Source organism: Oryzias melastigma, linkage group LG17 (assembly GCF_002922805.2).
Source record: "Oryzias melastigma strain HK-1 linkage group LG17, ASM292280v2, whole genome shotgun sequence".
In the NCBI taxonomy this organism is placed as follows: domain Eukaryota; kingdom Metazoa; phylum Chordata; class Actinopteri; order Beloniformes; family Adrianichthyidae; genus Oryzias; species Oryzias melastigma.
This window is the reverse complement of record NC_050528.1, coordinates 21,361,647-21,382,349: the sequence shown is the minus strand read 5'-3', so window position 1 is coordinate 21,382,349 and position 20,703 is coordinate 21,361,647. Positions and strand designations below refer to the sequence as shown.

Sequence of the window (20,703 nt, the reverse complement as noted above, 5' to 3'; positions counted from 1 at the left end):
AGCATTAAAAAGTTCAACCGGTAGAACTTTCAGCGTGCGATCAAAGCCTAATTTGTACGTAGAGGCTGCAGCCTGACTTAAAAACTTACGTAGTGACGCGCAATCACATGCATTCCGGACGCGAAAGCCCAAAATTCTGGCTTACCCGCGTTTGACTTTTCATTGAAAGTCATCGTTTAAACATGAGTTGACACAGCCGATCTGTATGCATCTTCATACATACATACTTTCATACAAGCAGGCAGGCAGACTGTGAATGAGAATAAGGTGAAACTCAGTTGTCTACTGCAACAGTGATGGCTACCCTGTCACACAAAAATAAAGATTCTGAGAAACTTTGACTTCTGTCACCACAGTTCTGTCTCTACCTTTCATTCTAGCGGACATAGCCTACTTCTGTTACACACTTGAAACTGTCCTCCACCCTTCCCCTCACTCTCTCTGTCTGTATCTCTGGACTATTGACCCTGAGTACTTAAAGAGTACTTAAAGCCTTAGTCACCTGTACCTCTACAGGTACTGCAGGTTTTTGAGTGGTCCAGGCCATGAAGAACATAGAGAAGAACGACTTATAGCTTATATTGAGGGGAGCATAGACATGTTTTGTAGTTCCCTTAGGGCTAGTGCGCAAAATTCAAGATCACACCTTCAACATCTATCACAAAGACTGACATCTCAATTTCCAGACAAAAAAACACCTACACTTACACAACTTTGGAACGTGAAACAGCTGGACTGTGCTCCCATGTGGCAGCACTTTTGTTTACATCTGACTTGAAAAGGAAAAACAGAAAAATATACTGTTTTTTATACTTTTTTTTTTTAACTGAACAAAACAAATTTCAATAAGAAAAGTCCCAAGACTTGTATTTTTGAAATGCCTTTGAAATTTTGATTAAAAATAAATACTTTTCATTAAATAATGAAAATAAGTGCAACCATTTGTTCTGTTGAATCAGCATACTGTAGTTTCCGTAGTATAGGGCACACAGAATTATAAGGTACACCGTAAACAAATAGTCTAATTTTACCATAACTATAAGGTTCAAGACAAAAGAGTCAGAGATAAGTCAGTCTGTCAGTCAGACTTTATTAACTATGTTCACAGTAACTCTATAACTTGTCTGTGACATGCCACACGTTAGCTACATTAGCACTGGCTGCGTTAGCATGGTTACAATAACTCCCAACCTTGTTAGATACACATAAAAAAAACAAAACAAACGTTACTGTGACTACGCTAACTCCCAATCTTGTTAGCAAAACATTAAAAAAACACAGTCTGGCAGCGCTACATGTTAGCTGTGTTAGCATATTCACGATAACACCCAATCAAACATTTTGACAGAGTGCTATGTGCTTTTCTAAATTGTTTCATCATCAGAAAGCACAACCGGTATTAATCCATATGTAAGGCACTCCGGATTATGTCGTATTTAGAAAAAAATGGCTTTTAGTGGCATTATAGTGCGAAAAATATGGGTAGTTGTTTAGCACATTCCTTTAAAACCGTCTTTTTCTCTAAAACCACATGTACAGACAAATCAACATGTTAAATGAATATTGTAGTTTACAAAATTAATTTATACAGAAATTTTAGATTTTATTTTCAGATGTGTTTATTTGTGTTTATATGCCTGTTTAGCTAAAATTGCGAGAAAAACTAAATGTCAAGCCTCCCACTATGCACTATGAGAGTTGCTTAAGTAATAAACAAACATGATTTATTAAAATGTGTACATAGTTAAAATATATACACTGTCATATCAGATTATTTTGAACAATTACCTTCAATTTTGTCATTAAAGTAAGACAAGTTTATTGTTTCAGGTTGAAAAAGACAAAATATCTGTTCATTGATGCTCAGAAAAAAAAATAAAAACACTTGAATATAGTATAGATGTAATTTTTTTCTGTGTTCAGTCTCACGTTAATAGACAAATCAAATATTCAAAAGCCTTTTTTTTACAGCATGATAGCATCAGAAAATAAAAATAAAGCCTCCACTTTATAATCTTTACTAATCCTGTACATAATTAAATCTGTGATGCCTCAGAAAATGCTTTAAGAGATTTATGTTCACAGTTGACCCTTATAGAGTTAGATAGACAATAAGGCCAGTATAAATACATGTTTTTTTTAAACTGTAATATGTACAAAAAGTATTCAGTATTATAGAATGTGTTTGTCTATGGTTGGTGCTGGTATTGGTCCTCTGTGGCGGTGTAAAAGTCATCCAGGACGCTCTGCAGGTATTCAAAGGTGGGTCTGTCTTCAGGTCGCATCTTCCAGCAGGACGTCATGATTTCGTATAGCTGAGTGGGGCAGCTGTCGGGGCGGGGCATCCTGTAGCCTCGCTGAATTGACGACACCACCTCTCCTTTGGTCATTCCTGGAGACATGAAGACATGAAGGGGGGGTGGAACAAATGAAAGTGGCATGAGGTGCAGGAAGTGATATTCAACAGAAGGGGGCAGCAAAGAGTTAAGTAATGCCAAACCACATTGGGGTTTAAAGTAAATCAATGCATTTTTCAAAATTAGAGAGATTATTGTGATAATTGTCAGTTGAACAATTTGTCAGCCAGTTAGATAAACTTTCAAATGATATATGTAGTTTTTCATACTAAAAGTCCCACATTTAGAGGATTATATTTAGAAACAGATACATCAGAGAGTACATTTTTTTAAATTATATTCTGTTGGATTTATTATTTCCATGACTTATCTTAGTGGAAATGTGCCTCACTCCTTCTTATCCAACAGAAGTTTCTGTGTCTAGTTTACCCGTCCAGGTCAGACTTGACTTCTCAGTGAGTCAATTATTTTCCACAGGAATGAAGCCAAGGGTTTATGACACCCTGGCACAGAAACACAGCTGCCTTTGTAAACAATCCTAGTTTCACCCATTTATGTTTCAAGTTTTTCAATAACCAAGTTTGAGCTTCTGGAAGACTTTGGTCTTTTTCACAAGCCTCCATATTTTGAAGGGTTCAGGTTGCCTCCAAACCATTGACTGTGTAATCACTGGATATCAGGAAGTACCTGCTGGTTCCAGGAAAATCCCATAGACTCTATATTGAGAAATTATTTCTCAAACATTTTATTTGTCAGAATAATCGTTCTATACATCATCTTAGCATCTTCTTTATAATCCTAGTTTTTTTTTTAATGTATTTTTTTCTTTATTGCAAGTTATTCAACTCAGCCCACTTTCAGTGGAAGGGGTGTGGCTTCAAGCAAGCTCCCTCATGATTGGCAACAGTACTTCCTCTAAAACATGACTCAGAGTGACTCGGACCAATCACTGTTGACGCGTTTCAAAATGGCGGTATCAGGAAGCCACGGTGACGGTTTTGGCCTGATTTCACGAGGGCTGGAGGTAAGGCATTTTCTATGGGTGACGTCAGCGCCCCGCTTTGTCCAGTGAATTTATATTTGTCTGTGCTCCAAACACAACAATAACCTAAGGCTAGGCTTACACCACCCTTGGCAGCACATGTTCTAGTGACTCCTTTCAACAAAAAGCCTAATGTTAAAAACTCTTGCTTTCATTTCGTACTATTTTCGAGCTTTACGTACAAAACATATGTCAGTTGAATTTTAGATTGATTCACCATGAAATTCAGGGACAACTGAAAGGTGTCCCTTTCAGTTCACTAAAGTGCCAACCGTTTGAAAATAGATCATGGAGGAGAAATGAATTTGTCTGTTTGTACCTCGCCATGATTAAATAATACTAAATCTATCATATCGGCATAGAGGTGTGAAAGAAAAAGCCTAGATTTGTTCGATTTGTACCCCTTTGACATTTCGCATCAAACCTCTTTTAACTGATGGTGCCAGACATGCAGAAGTAAATAGAAGAAGAAGCCCCTTCCTGCATGTATAGTGTGAAAATTAAGAATGGGTTGTTTTTAAAATAACAACCCATTTATGGAGGAATTGTGTGATTTTGTTTTATTGTGCTATAAGATGTATGGAAGCTTGGTGGTGACATATTTACCTGGGTATGGAGTTTTCCCGAAGGTGATGATCTCGTACAGCAGGACTCCGAATGACCAAATGTCTGATTTGATGGTGAAGCTTCCATAGTTAATGGCCTCCGGAGCCGTCCACTTGATGGGGAACTTGGCTCCTGAGGAGAGCATGGAGTCAAATATAATGCATGTCAACGACTTCTAAAAATCTGACACACGCACGGTGGCTCACAGCGGTTCAGGCGTCTGCACTCAGGTTTATTTTTGTGTCTTCCATTGTACTGACTGTTTCAGATCAGTGAACCGACAAGTTTCTTTCCATGTCACAAAAACACCCATGTTAATTAATGTCATATATTTTTATATTTCAAATTTAGCTCCTTTCAGGTGACAGTAAAACAACACAATGACATTGAAAACGTGCTTTAGGAATTTCTTCTTTTTTTTTTAATTTATGGATAAAAACAAAGAATTTGAGTAATTTTAGCGCAAATACCTGATGGATTCAGTGCTGGTGATATGTTTTACTTTTTCTACAGATTTTCTCACATTAAAACATCTGAAGTGAAACTTTTGGTAAACGAATAATTTCAGAAATGTTCCTCTTGCTTCTCAATCCTTTGCTAGCCTTAATCTCTTCTCTAAAATATTTCTTTCACTTCTTTTTTTTTGCTGAAACCACCACAAAAACATGTGTCCTTCTGAATTCTTATGATCACTTTTTACTAACAGAGCTTGACCTAAAGTAAGCTGAAATTATTTTTCTTGAGTTATTTGTATTTGATTGACGAGAAAGACTAAAATATGTTTTTTGCTTTTGCTTTTTAAAGGTAAATTTGTTGAAGGTCTGTTCTTCGAGTGATAGCAAAAGGAAGTCTGTCTTGGTACAGGCTCATCAGCGAACAGTAATAGAAGTGATACCAAAACCTTCACAACCACATTTAAATCCGAAACCATCTGCTAAGCACAGTGGTCTGTCGGGGAGCTTTGACCTCTTTTTTTCTGTTTCATTTTCACCCAATTAGAAGTGGTGGGTCCGCGCTTCATGCTGGAAAGGAATGTAGTTTTTTTTTGTCATATGAAAGTGGACCGCTTACCCTCCCTGGCCGAATACTCGTCATCTTCTATGACTCGAGCCAAACCAAAATCAGCAATTTTGCATAGCAGACTCTCAGAAACCAGCACGTTCGCCGCCCTCAGGTCTCTGTGGATGTAGTTCCTCTTTTCAATGAACGACATCCCCTCTGCAATCTGAAACAACCAGCAGGAGATATTACTTTACTCTGTCCCTCAACGTAAAGACCCCGTCCATTTAAAAAGATGTTTTCACTTCCTCTTTTCTAAAATAATCCAAGACACCTCACAGGTGTGCCTTGGCAAGATCCTGATTAGACATTGACGATGAGAAGAAAACATAATTACCTGTGCTGAGAAATCGATAAGTTTGGGTAGTATAAGTTTGCCGCCCATCTCACTCTTTAAAAAGTCTAAAAGACTTCCTGGAGTTAAACACAATCGAAAAACACATTAGTGTCCTTTTTCACACAATTGTGGATTAACAAAGAGCGCAGTCACCATTTGCCATGAATTCAGTGATGATGTAGATGGGCTCCGTCTTGGTGACCACAGCATAGAGGCGCACCAGCCGCTCATGCTGGAGAGTCTTCATGATGTTGGCTTCCTCCAGGAAAGCTTCCACTGTCATGGTGCCTGGCTTCAGCGTCTTCACCGCGACTTTGGTCGTGTTGTTGTAGTATGCTGGAAAAACAAAACGAAAATGGGCGAAGGTCTAAAAATCCAATAAACCTCTGCCAATAAAGTTTGTAAATTAGATTTAACTTATTTTCTACTTCTGATCATTAATGCTAGAATGAAAAAAATGAAAGTTAGAAGGTGGAGGTAAGACAAAACCAGTTGTTTCAACTAATTGAACTTTGCATGACTGCAAAGACTAAACCATGTATTTTGAACCTGTAGGAGTCAACAGAAAGAGGAACTTTCGCTATTGTGTTTTTTTTTTTCCACTCAACAAAACTGAGTCACAAATTTGCAAATTTTAGTTTCCGAACTTCAAAAGGACTGAGAAAAAATGAGCTAATTATGAGGTGATTATTTATGCACTGACTGTAAATCAAAATTTAGTGTTCTTATGTGTTTTGTTAATTTTAATCTCCTGTTCTAAATAATGGTATAAATGATGGAGATTTATTAACATTTTTATACATCCAGTAAAAAATGTATATATAGCAACAAACACATTGAATTAAAAAGTAAGAACCGTGGTTCGATCTGTGAATTGTTGAGCTTATTCGAATCAGATCACCACCTAGGTAATGGTCCACAGTCTTAACAAGCTGCATTTCCAATGACTAATAAATTGCCCAAATTGAATTTATGATAATAAATTTGCCTAATAGAAACATGTAATTAAAAAAAGAGTTTATAGACTGGAAATAATTGAAACCTCTCATAATCCAAGTTAATATTTGAGCTAAACCTCTATACACATGAATTTAGTTTTTTCTTCATCTACTTATGGAATGAACACATACAGACTTTAATAAAAAAAAAAAAGAAGAGTAAAAAATTAACATTAGAACTTTAAGTCAGATATCTACAGTACAGAACAGCTGCAGTCAAGAGCACCAGTGAGAGAAAAACAATTCCCTGACTATCAGCTCTCCATCTTGGCACCTGAAGCCGGAACCTGATAGCATCTTTACATACGCCATATCAGGCTCTGCACACGATCGTACAGTGTCCACAGCAAACATCGGCACAAAGGATGTGACCAGGGTACAATACCTCTGGGGTGTCATGACGGAAGAGCAGGTTGAATTAGTTTCATTTGAATCAAAACTGCATTCCATGCTGTATTATGGTCAGGCCTAGAATAACTATAGGGAGCCAGAACTATTAGAGCTAAAGATAACAATGTCATCTGCATACAGACAGACACAGCATGGGAACATGATGTCTCATAGAGGCAGAGAATAATTGATGATGGTTGTACTAAAAAACAAGAACTCTAACCTGAGTATGTTTCAGTTACATATATAATTTTTGCAAAACGTCAAAAAAAATCTTAAAAATACATTTTAAATTTGCTAACAGGCATCTAACAATTGAGAAAAACTTTTACGTTGACTTATTTTAGGTCTGGTGTAATGTAACAAAACAACAAATAATAAATGCTTAAATTCAGAACAATACATGTTTTACACTTTAAATGTAAACCTAATCATATGCAGTAGGAATGCAGCTATCTACTTTTTCCATGATTTGGCTCATTGTGTAACATAGTTCAGTTTTAAACCGAGAACTGTGGCATCCTTAGTATTCATAGACTCACCTGTATAGCATTTAGAGGTGTCTATAAACCAGTAAAGCTGATGGAAATCAATTGTTCTCACCCTGTCCTCATGAAGTGAACTTCCCACCTGTTTTATAGAAGTACAAAAGTCACCTGTTTTTTCTATGTAACTACCTGAGTTTGCATATAAGAACCATGCACACGCTATAGGTCATAGAGGAGCTATACTTAGAAAAAATAGAAATACTAATCCGAAACTTTGTGAGCGGCGTGATTTTTATTTTTTTATGAGCCACAGGGAAAAGGAACTTCCCTGAACTGTTCACTTCTGCAACCAAGGGGAAGGATTTGAGTAAGCTCATGAATCACAAAACCATGGAAACCCACGGCCAAGTTCAGTCAAAAGACCCTTACTTTGATTAAAAAAAATATTGAGTTGCTCTAAGAAATACAATATATAGACTATGTTAGCTTGCTAAATATAAAAAACAAAGTTAAATGTAATCAAAGGAAAGTTAACTTAACAACCTACTGACACTGATCCACTGTACAGCTCCCTATCTCATACTTTAGTCATAAAGACAACAATATATTAAAGATCACAACAATTTAAAAAGTTAAACAAATAATTAAAAAACAGCATTACATTTTAGAAATCAACATGAAAAGGAAACTTAAAAAAATCTGTTTTCAGAATTGAAGATGAAATGTTAAAAGAATAAACAAAATAAGAAACTGGAAAAGGTAGGTATTATGGGACATCAGGGATTAGTAGATTAAGTTGTTCACCTTTTTTAACTGACGTTTTTTGGAAATACCTTGCGACAGACAGTATTTCTTTAATCCTTTAACAATCCAACCAAGACGCGTGTTTGTATGCATAGGTTTGTGAGCAGAGCTGTAGTTGTATTATGTATAAGTTGACATATATGTGTGTGAAGATTTTTGGAGTCACTGGTATGATTACAAGATTTGAGTGCGTCTGTTGATGCACCCCGCCCCTTTTGACTAACATCTATGCCTGACAGTAGTGATGATAATAATCCTTCTTCTTTATTCATCCTCCAACTTCCTTAACCCCCTATTTCTCTTTTTATTCCAACATGCACACAAACAATTAATATAAATACATTTTACCCTCAAAAACAGAAAGGGTTTAAACATATATACTCCTCGTGTGCCAGAAGATTTAAGCCCCCTATTGTAATATTAAAGTCTGTCCAAGCCACGGGGCCTTCAGCTCTTATCTGTTTGCTCAACTGTTGGGCAGGACAAACAATATATTAAAAAAAAGGTTAAGCTCCTGGCCACACCCACTGTAAAGGTTCAGTGATTGCTCAATCAGCTCTTCACCACAGTTTAAGCAAAACATCCTTTTGCTTTCCCTCTTCATTGAAAAATCAAATGTCATCCAGTCAGTGATGTCCCATAATACCTTCCAATTTGTCATTTTAATATTTCATAATGATACACTTTGGTTTCTGGATTTTTTTTTTAATGAAATACTATGTCATTTAATTAATTTATATTGTTTTAAGTGTTTTTGTGATTTTTATATATATATTTTTGCATTAAGTCATTTGATTTGCACTTTAGGGCAACCAAATAACATTTTTTGTTTGTTTGTTTTCATCAAATCCTTAAACTATTTAAGTTGTGAACATGCCAACTTTTAAAAATGACATTTAAGACTAAACCAGACTTGTTACAGGCCACAGTTATTTCTTTCTTAAGAGTTCATGCAATGAGGATCTCATGTTTGAATGTCCTAAAGTAAACTGAATGTTCAGTATCAGTTCAGTTCTTCATTTGACTTTTGACATGAGTCTTACATAAAAAAAACTCGCACATTCGCAGAGTGGACATGCAAACTACTTAGAAAAGAGCCTGCAGGCATTCAAATCACAGCGTTTGTATTTCTTACTGTCACGCCACAATGGCCTATTGGTCACAAAAACCGCTATAATTTAAATTTCATTTTTTTAAAGCATCTCTTTTACTAGTTTTGTCAAAAACTTGCATAAAATCACACAAATCAAGGTGTGAATTACCGTTAGAATGTCTTCCAGGAAGTAAAAGCTTCTGGAATCTTTGGGGTAAATAATTAACTGATTTAGAAAAAAATGACTCTGACATTCTTGTGGCACACAAGATTAAACTACAGCCAAGATTGACTCTCAAGAACATTTAAACAACTTTTAGTTTAGGTGACATTTCATAAACTAGAGGTTTAAGATGATCTGTCAACAGGTTACAACATTGCTGCTGGTCATTCTAAGGTTGAGGACAATTGCAAATTCAATTTAAAAAAAATCTTCAAAAATTAGCTAATGACTTTCATAATGAAAATCTGTAGATAATCAGGATCTACCCACCCATCCAGACTTCTCCAAACTGTCCGGCTCCAAGCTTCTTCACCATTTTTATTGCATCTTTGGAAATCTCCCAGGCGTCTTTATCCCATGGCTTCTGTGCTTTGGGTTTCACACATGGGGATTCCAGTTTTCGGCACAAGCCGTCCGCTTTAGCTGAAAGACGAGCAAATTCTTTCAGTCAGAGCACCTTTTTTTTGATGATATATTTATTTTTTTTGTAAAACAGTGAATCAGTCCTCGGGCTCTGTAATGCAAAATAAAGTAGGAAGCAATTACTCTTGTTTGCATAAAAGCTGGAAGTAAATGTTAACGGCTAGCTGGAAATGGAAAAAACCTTGTAGAAGCTTCCCCAGGAAACTATCTATAAAAAAAAAAAACTTTTTAAAATTTGTCTACGATCATTTACGCAGTGGAAATGTGTATATGTGTCTCTAAAGGTGACTACCAATTAACATAAAAGAGGTTGTGCCACTTCTGCTGCAGAGATGAAGTTAAATGAAGGGCATGCCAGTGAAGCATGAGATCATTGTCATATGAGATAACAGGTTTTTCTCTCCTGCCGCAGAGCCAATACTCACTGTGGTAGTGTTTGACCATGCTGCCAATGTTGTTGAAGGAGATTTTGGGGGAAATGTAGAAGCCGCCGTTATCTAGCTTCCTGATCTTGTAATGTTTTACCAGATCCGTGCCTTGATTGTCCATGTCTCTTATCGACAGCGAGTAACTCCCTGACGACAAGCAAATAAGAAAAAAAAAAAAAAGGAATAAGACATGAGTTGATGATTCAAAATGTGCAAACAAAGTGTTTTTTCGAGTACAAAACTGTTGAAAGAACCTTTTGACGTTTCACTCTCTCTGATCAGATAAGAGCCTGGTTTGTTTGCTGGCGCCAGCAGTTGTCTCTCAGCATCCTTCCTTGTGATGTCTTTGAAAAACCACCTGTAAGGACGACGGAACAGTCCCATCTCGTCAAGTCGAATGTCAGAAAAAACATTAAGAAGGTATTTAAGGACAAGGCGTCGACTGGATGCCCGCACTAGGTCTGAGATATGACAAAAACTTGCAATGTGGGACATTAGTGATCAATATTGCATTGATAATATTGCATTGATGATATGACTTCTTGCAATACATGGAAATATAGCAAAACGAAAACCTACTAATACATGAGTTCCATTTCACTACAACAATTTTATGCAAATAAAATTCAACAATTATAATCCAAATGATCAATAGGAGCCAGGCATCTAACATAAAAGGGCTCAATTTAATTGGTTAAAGACCTGAAGGGGCCATCTTATTGTTAAATGCATAACAGGCTATTTTTGATTGGTGAAGTACTTAAAGCTGCCATGACATTGTCTTAAACATAACCCTTGTGCTATCCTAGGCATGTTTACATTAAAAATGGGGTCATCTGGACCCAGATAACTTTTTATTTTTTTCTTCAAGGGTTTTTTTTTTTATCTTCACTGGGGTCTATGGCAGACGTAAAATCCTGCCCACCTTTGTAATGGGTGGGATCATTCATCAATATAAGGGTGGGGTCATCTAAGAGAGCATAAGGCCTGCATTCAAATTTCATGAAATCAATATTACTTGGCCCCAGCACTTTCTAAAAGCCATGTGTATGATTTCTTGATTGTGATTGGCTAAATTAGCACAAAACTTTGGCTTAAAAATGCTTAATGTGAGCTACTTCATGTTTAGCCTTTGTTTAAACTGTTGCAGAACTCTTCTGTTATGCGTATGATACTGTAACTTATTGAAGAAATCAATCTTTAATTTCAGCGAGATTCATGATTCCATACGGAAATAGCTAACATCGAATACATTAATGTCGAATACAACAAAATCATTCAATATACTATTTTAGAAACAGACTTTAAATACTGAAAAATCAAATTTAAATGTGTATTTTTTATTCCTCTCAACTTGAGGGAACAGATATGAAATACAATGGCAAAATTCCTTCATAGGCCGATGTAAACATGTGGGAACGCTATTACGGGACCCTTTTGTGACACTTTCTAGCAGCTCTATGCTGATGATACTATAATCTATTGTTCCAAACCATGCACCTAGCTTATGCCTAAAATGTCAATGGAAATTAAATGGACAGACTTATTTCTGTGATCAAAACCCCAGTGTTTTTTAAAACATGCTTTTTCTTCATTTTGTTTTTAGTGTTTAAATACAAAATACACAGTAATTTTGATGAAAAAATATGTATTTCTGCTCTATATGAAGAAATGAAAATTCTCCAATTGCAAAAAAAGTTATTAAATCATTAATATATTTTTATAGTAATTCAAAGAATGCAGGCTGATTAGCTGGAATTCACACATTATTATCGCACCAGATCTGGCTTTGTTTATATAAAGTTTGGACAAGCCCAATTTAAGGTAGCCATTTATTGCAATTTACACCGTCATTTACGATATGTGTATAGCACAAATTAATTTTGCGATGATGAAAAATCTTGGCCTGGAAAACACTCACTCCTCCGTTTCCATGGTGTCAGCTTGGGCAACATAATTGCATGGGATGAATCCTTCTTTGTTAGTGGCCATAGACCTTGCTTTCCACCATTCTCCTCGTCTGCGAATGAACACATCAGAGTCCGTCAGAGGATTTAGTGCATATAGCTTCTATCTTTTATTATTTTAACTAACAAAAGAAGTCGTGAAACGGTCCTTTAATAAATTGAACCTATATCACTTTTTCACTTGAAGTGTAGCAAGTCAAATTCCTCTTTAAATACTATATTTATAGCTCCTTACTAAGAATAACAATTGCTGTTTTTGACTTTACAGAAGACACTTCCTTAAAATGGACTCACTCCTCCAAGACCTTCATCTTCTCTCCTTTCTTGAAGCCCAGGTCATCAGGATGGACAGCTTCATACGGGTAAAGGCCAATCACTATCTTATATGTCTTGTTTTGCTCTAAGACAGGAAACAATGGTTGGATGAGTGTGATAATCATTTCGAGAATGCAGGTGGAAATTTAGCAGAAGTGAGGAAAAAAGGAAGAAAAAAATGTCATGGAAAGTGTTTATGATGGCTAAATGTCAAATTTAATGTTCCCCAACAAAACAAGCAAAAGTCCCACTCTTGTAAAGTTTTTTTATTTTTACTTTAAGTTACAAAACATTGCTAACATGACTAACAAGTTCTAGTTCATAAACTATATATTTCACATTGATGACTTCTCTAATTTTTAATGTCTTTTTTAGGAAGTTTTAGTTTTTGAAATTGTTTATTTTAGTGAATAGAGTGATGCAAACTGGACAAAAAAGGTCATACCTTCCAACTTTTGAAAGACTTGGCCGGGAAGGAGTGAGTTATTCTGCGAAGACACCAAAACCAGTCATGAGATTTTTGCATCATCAAGTGTATTTCCTTTGAAGCAATAATATCATCCTTTGAGATTGGGAAGTGGATTGAAAAAAAAAAACGTTTCACCAGTTACTTTCTAAAAAAGTCAGTAGACAAGAAAAAAAAAAAGCTTTTTAAAGATTTTCTGGACTTTTACCACAATTATTTAACAATTTGAAGTAATCCAAGAACCCTAGATGACCTTTCATATTGTATTTGATGCACACATTTTTTAGATGCCTATGTCATTACCATGATCTAAACTTGCATTAAAAACCTATTGTAAATAACTGGGTCCATGTTGTAATGCATTATTATTCCATTAAGTTTGGCAGTAGTCCATACCCCTACTTTTTTTCAAAATGGCTGCCTCCATGGCACTTTTGGCGGGAAAAGTTTAGCTAAATTTTAAAAATGTATGTCATCTTTTGTAATTTATTTGTAAAAAATAATTACTTTATGTATAGAGAAAAAGTATCATTTGTTGATAGATTACTACACAATACAGCTATACCACGTAAAAAAAACCGTGTGAATCAAATTCGAGACGGTATTTCAGCCTGAGCTCTCATGAATATTTTTGCTTCTTAAGCTAACATAATTGTTATCAAAAATTTACCAAATCCTCTAGACTATCACTATTGATATTGATATTTATATCTCATAAAAACTAATAATATTACATTCTTTTGTGGATTTCGTCAATACTTTGATGTGGGTTTTACAGGGTTAGTCCCTCCCAGTGTCACGGGGTTGCTGGAGTGTATCACAGCTTTTTATGCTCACCCTGGTGCTCTTTGAAGTAGAGGTTGGGTCTTTTACATAGTGCGCTTGCTCAGTCTGGCCTGTTGGCGAGCTGCCTTTCTCCTCCACCCCATTTGTCAGTTCTCCAATCAGTATGGACTTAATACAGCCCATTGTGTCGGCCTGCGAGAGGAAGTGGAATAAAGGAAGACATTTACTATGACACAATCTGGAATTTGCAGCACACTTGTAAAACATGTAGTCATCAGTTTTGTATAAAAAAATGCTGTGAAAAAATGAATAAATGGATGAACATCACGTGTGCTTTAATGCTGTGGTACGTTTTTATTAGTCAAGTAAACTTCCCTTTAGTTCTCACTTGTATGTATTTTCATAAAAATAAAGAGAAGGGGTTTTAGTTCTAACACATGGTTGAAAACTGACAAACATTACCAAATAAATACATTTAGAAAACCTCCAACAAACAGTATTTTGACTATTTTTAGCTTTTGTTTAACATGATTCATCTGTGGATGCAATTACTAAGTACTACGACGTAATGAGGAACTACCCTTTTCCTTTAAATATAAAATTTAAAAATATATTTATTAGGTCAAGGATGAACCATTAAATTCCTAAAAATCATATTTATGATTGATCCTTCTATGACTTTAATGTGAATACTTTCTTTCATTTTGGTAATGAAAATAAACTGTCTAGTTGCTCAGATTTGATTTAAAATAAATCATAGCTTTGGGAAAAAAAGTGCCCTAACATACATTTTATTAATATTTTGGACATTTTGATTTTATAAGTCATGAAATGCAAATAATTCATCCTCAGGACTAACATGTCTAATAAACATTTATTGAGGTTCTCATTAAAGCAAATTGTTAATATTTTATTCTAGAAGTGACTGTGTGAAAAGAAGTGACACTGAAAACGGGTTAGAAATACTAAAAATCACCAAATTACAAATACTGATCAAATAAAAAAAAATTAAAAGAGGCTCCCAAATTATGTATTTTATTTCTGCATTGCAAAAAAATGTTAATTATTTTATTTTTATCAAACATAAGCGAATAGATAGACCTAAAAGTAAGCATAGTCACAAATTAAACTTTCACAGGTTCACACACATGTATTTCTACAGATGTACACTGTTTTTGATCTACAGTAACGAGTTTCTACTGCTGTTAATTGATGGATAATATCAGTAATGATAAATATCTAAATATGTTACCTGAAAACCTTAATATTAGAAAGCTATTTAATAAAAAAACAAAACCACATAACATGCAACCTGGTTTTCCAGGACAATGAAAGGTGAACTGAAAGAAAAAAAACACATTTCTGTCCCTTTTACTATATGAATCAAACCACTGGTGTGTATATATATATATATATATATGTGGGTGTGTGGGTGTGTGTGTGTGTGTGTATATATATGTATGTTTATGTGTATATATTTATAATGCATGCAAATAAATAAATAAAATAAATTAACGGCTAACATATTAAGGCTTTAAAGGCTTCCTTAAATTCTGAAAATTCACACCACATGTGGATTTGTCCCACTCATACCTTGTACTCATAAATTTATCCTAAACAAAATCAGTCCTAAAAATAATGAGTCTGCGGTTGATCTAAATTTTAGGTCTAAAACCTTGAAACTCTTGAAAAATCTAAATATAGAATAAATGAATAATTTCATTTTAGTATCTAACTTTATGGCATTTTATTTTATAAAGATTGTTTTTGAAGCAGGTCAGTTTTGTTTTTTTCGTGCGAAATTGTCAACCAAGGGAGAGTGCGGGAGACCAGCAGATCCCGCTGCTTATTGCTTAAAGTTTCTCGTGTTTCGCTGACTGCCATGCCACACGTCTATGTGGTCTGAAAGTGCCCGCCCATGGGTATTCGTCTCTCTAACCTGCCCGTTTTGTGACATCGTTTCTGTGGAATGTTTAACTGTATTAAGTTGCAGGTTTGTCATTGGAAAAATGCCCTAAATACCTGCAGGGTTTGAAATTAGAGGACAAAGATGTTAATGTTCTATTTTGTGGTTAGAGCTGCAATGTTTTCTGATATTAGATTTGTTCACCTCTGAGCAATTTTCTGGGTGAACACTGAGCTGCAGCCACTATCACAAAACATTTGGTGGTTCAACTCCCCCAAATGTTTCTGTTTCATACACTATAATAATAAATAACGATATGAATATATTAGGTGCCTTTCGAGATGGTCAAGCTCACCTTATAACAGGAAAAATAGAAGGGAAATGTGACAACAATTTGTCTACACTGATTTTGATCAAGTCTGTGTTAAAGATACACTCCAAGGAAAATTGTTTTTTTAATATATTCTTGTGGTATATTATTCTCATGGTGTACGACATATAGAAAAATAATTAAGCTTAGAGGTAAATTTCTAAAGCACTAATGACACTCAATGGAAACGTTATCCTAGAGAATGATACAGGTCATTTTGATTTGGATAAAAACAGCATGGATTGAATTAAAAAAAAAAATGTGTTTGACCTGTTTAATGTAATCAACATACACTAAAAATGCTTAGGCTACTCTGTTTGTGATTCAAATTGAACAAACATCAAAACTGTCCAGAGAAACAAAAGTAACAGGAGCTATCATATATATATATACATACACTATATATCTATATATATGCATGTTTTATAAATGTGTGAACTATAATCATATATAAATATGATGAACTGATATATATATGAACTCTGATCATATATATATATATATATAATTTATGTAAGCTACTGTTTAAACTAGGATCAACTAATGAACTGATGAATAATTAAATATTAAATGATGAACTATGATCATCAAATTATATTTGTGCATATGCTTATAAATATATATATACCGTATTTTTCGGACTATAAGTCGCACCGGAGTATAAGTCGCAGGGGCCAAAAAATGCATAATGAAGAAGAAAAAACCATACATAAGTCGCACCGGAGTATAAGTCGCATTTTTTCAAGTAATTTATTTTACAAACTGGTTGAAAAAAACGATATTACATCATCCTGGAAGGTAAGTTATAACATTCATAAGTGAATAGAGAACAGGCTGAATATGTGTCAACACTTATTCACATATTAGCATCATGAAAAAAATGAAAAGGTGTAGCATTTATATAACATAACAGTTTTATTTAACTATAGCCTCAAGAACTCATCAACTTTGTATCTTTACTGTAATTAATTGCACACAATCTCACTCCATATCACTAAATCCCTTAAATTCTTTGTCCTCTGTGTCACGTCTGAATAACTAAAGTAAATAAAGTAATTGCATAGATCACCATAAGAGGGCACTCTAGACTTACGGTCCATATCTCATCATTAAAAATTCGTATATAAGTCGCACTGGAGTATAAGTCGCAGGGACATTCAATCTATGAAAAAAACCGCGACTTATAGTCCAGAAAATACGGTATGTAATATATATATGTGTATATATGTATATATACACAAATACAGTAGATATAGTGTATTTGTATATATGTATATATGTATATATATATATATACAAAATACAATATACAAATACACTATATATAGTGTATTTGGCCGTGTGTGCGTTAGTCAGCAAAAAGATAGACTATAGGGTCTAACTTCCCACCCACAGTCCTCCTGACAAAATGCCAAACTTCCCCATCAGTGGATGAGTGAGAAAAACTAGGAAGTAGAAAAACCAGTGGACGTTAAATGCAAATGAATGACAAATTTGAGAGAAATAGATATAAAGACATTAAATTGTCAATATTTTACTGAGCAAAGTAAAATTCATTGAACCAGACTGCTACTTTCAGGTTGTATTTTTTCTTAAGAAATAATGAAAATTCATCTTAACCCTTGTGCTATGTTATGGGGCCCAGATGACCCCACCTTTATATTGATGTGTGATCGCTCCAGTGACAAAGGTAGACAAAAAAATCTTTAAAAAGAATTGTTCAGCGCACTGTCTTGTGGGGTCCAGATGACCCCACTTTTACTGTAAACAAGCCTAGAATAGCACAAGGGTTAAATGAGTACATTTGATACATGTTATTAAAAAGTAAAGGCGGCTTACCTCTTAATATCTGTATCCCTGTTTGATTAACAATCCCAGAGTGTGAAAATCCCGTGGTCCTTGGAAATGTGCTGTCTGCTCCTCATCAGAGTACTCATACACTCTGGCACGTTGGCCTGACGAGTGGATCAACAGCCCTCATATGCTGCTGCCAGAATGAGGAACTTACAAGCAGCTGGCCGGGGCTTCTTTCTTTTTTTTTTTACTAAAACTTCCTGGTACAATTGTCTAATGATTATTTGCATAATCAGCAGCACATAGACTCTTGGACACTCATGCAGAACATAGGAGATTTGTTTTCTTTGTTTTTTAAGGATTTGACTGAAGTTTTAAAAATATGTTCAGAAGTCTTTAATTCCTATAAAATACCAAATAAAAAAGTAAAAGCATACATAAAAAATTTTACTTGAAGAATCTTTAATGGAAGAATGCAACAGGGACATCTGCTGGTGAAATTTAATTTTTTTTATGATTTAATTTTTATTGACACCAAATGTAGAAAATGTGGTTACAGTGAGCTGGACAAAGACTTTCAACAGGATCATGCACCTCTGCATGCTTAAAGTGTGAACAGGAGGGTTTCCACCATCCCACACGTTTACAGTTCAAACACCTGAACAGTCGAGAAAGAAGAACAAGGTTTCATCCCTCGTTACATCATGATGAGTCACAGTTCAGACACAGAATTGAAGCAGGAATATTGGCGCAGAATGACAAAACAATGGTTTTGTCTGAATCCCCTCACTATTTAGTGTGCTATATAGTGCGTTTGTGAGATTGGCCAATAAAAAATGCATTTAAATGTCTCTAATCCTCCAGGTTTTCATCTTCAGAACACCATAGATTTATACATAGCCCTGTAAAATGTTCATTTTTACTAAGTATTTACTTTGGGAAATCTGTGGCATCATATTCGCTGTTTAAAAATAAAAAATAAATAAATAAAAAAAAGTAGTGAGCATGGTATCCGAATTGCTTTTAATAATCCAGGGCACTAGATAGTCCAGCAGTACATAGTCTTTTAGTAGTTGGGGAGTAATTTGGACATATCTGATAATGCCAAAACAAATAAACAGTTATTACACAAAAACAGTGTTTTCAACACATTTGTGGAAGCATCACGGATTATTGCATATCTGTTTAAGGAAAAGGTTGACATGTCTGGGAAATACACTCACTGATGTCACTGTGAAGCTAGTAAACAGTAAAAGAAGAAGAAGAAGCCCCTCCCTACTTGTCCATTGTGAAAACCATGGGCTAAACGAGCATTCAAGAACTTGTGTTTAGTACGTTTTTGAATGTGCCCGGTGTATACGTAGCTTAATACAAACACACACATCTCCAACCAAGATTCAAATTACAGTGATACAGTAAGAGTTCTATAAAAAAATAATAATAATCACCAGGAAATAGTAAGCTATCCGATAAAATGTCATAACTGGGTTCTTGCTGTGAGGGAAAGTGAGATTAAATAGACTGTAAATCAAAGGTTAAAACAAATCATTATATTTTTTAAAGTAAAATGAGGTGATAGTATGATCATATATGTATATATATTCTTTTCTCTCTGTGAATTATATATCTAGAGTTTGACTTTCTGGTGCTTTTCATTGACCTTTTAGCTCTTTATATGGTTTCTTTATTTGGTTTTCAATTTTTTTCTTCATAATTACATGTTATGATCATAAATTGTGTAATTTTTGTACATAATTATTAGTAATTTACAATCCATATTTTAAAAAGGCTAATTCCACAGTGGATGAGTGACAGCCACAGAAACATGTCCCCTCAGAAATTAGCCATACCTCTAGTTCTATAGGTCACTTTAGTTTCCTTACAGTCAGTTCTTTATAAGTAAAACACACCAAAACAAAATCATGTTTTGTATATGAAACTGAAATAAATTGAAACCAGGTCAGTTAGCTGTAAGCCAGTGAACTTAGAGCTCTTTCTACTGTTTAATTCAATCACTAATTTGATCAATTGTTAGAGACTGTATGAAAATATACAATTAAACCTGTATTTTTGTAAACACCTGCAAAAACTAAAAGTAAAATCAACTAAATGACCTGGTAGTTATTTGTACCCTATATATTCAGACTATGGCAGTGTAAACCAGTTATCTTAGTACATTAGATGACTAAAAATAATTGTATCTATTTTTCCATATTTGATGAGAGTTAGTTGTGTAGAAATGAGAGAAAAAACTTTAACGATCCACACATGTTTGGATCAAAGAAGTGCACGTGTCTTTTCGAGACCGAACCTTGAATATTTTGTCTCTTTGTTTTATTCTTCAGACTTTTTATCACACTGTGGTTGTCAAAAAAGTGACCTCTGACCTTTCAAGTGATATTTTTTAAAGACCTACACTGATAAAAGTAGTGTTTTTATTTTACATGTTTTTGTGGCATTTTTCTGATTATGGAAGACATATATTTACAAAATAAGTTTCAAATTTCATTTTTTGAATATTTTATTTATTTAAATAGCTTTGAATATGGAGCAGATGAAAGAAATGCTGGGTGGGTCATAAGCTCCATGCTATAGACTCCACTCCACAACTGGGAGGGAAAGGGGGGTGGGGTTGCCCTTCAACAACTCAGAGACAAATTTCTAATGAATTAATGCCACTCTACTGAAACTAGTTCCAAGAAAATAACCCAATTTTCAATTGTGGCTTAAAACATCATAATATTTAAAAGACTACAGAGAAGGCTTTCATGGTAAAACAAAAGATGATCAGGGTGGGACTTTAGGGTTAAACTGTCAAAAATAAATCTGTTTCTAATTTGTATTTCTATTT

The 20,703-nt window shown here is 34.7% G+C and overlaps 1 protein-coding gene across 1 annotated transcript; it reads right to left on the bottom strand.

Annotated features, from left to right (window-relative positions):
* Positions 1–1,794: 1,794 nt before the first annotated feature.
* On the bottom strand, positions 1,795–20,691 carry lyn (LYN proto-oncogene, Src family tyrosine kinase). The gene is made up of 13 exons (XM_024273603.2): positions 17,898–20,691; positions 13,834–13,974; positions 12,976–13,018; positions 12,510–12,615; positions 12,170–12,268; positions 10,503–10,606; positions 10,246–10,395; positions 9,668–9,820; positions 5,555–5,737; positions 5,402–5,478; positions 5,077–5,230; positions 4,006–4,137; positions 1,795–2,392 (listed from the first exon to the last, which is right to left on the bottom strand). The coding sequence occupies exons 2-13, from the start codon at positions 13,963–13,965 to the stop codon at positions 2,190–2,192; spliced, it is 1,536 nt and encodes a 511-aa protein (XP_024129371.1). The 5' UTR covers positions 13,966–13,974; positions 17,898–20,691; the 3' UTR covers positions 1,795–2,189.
* Positions 20,692–20,703: the final 12 nt, after the last annotated feature.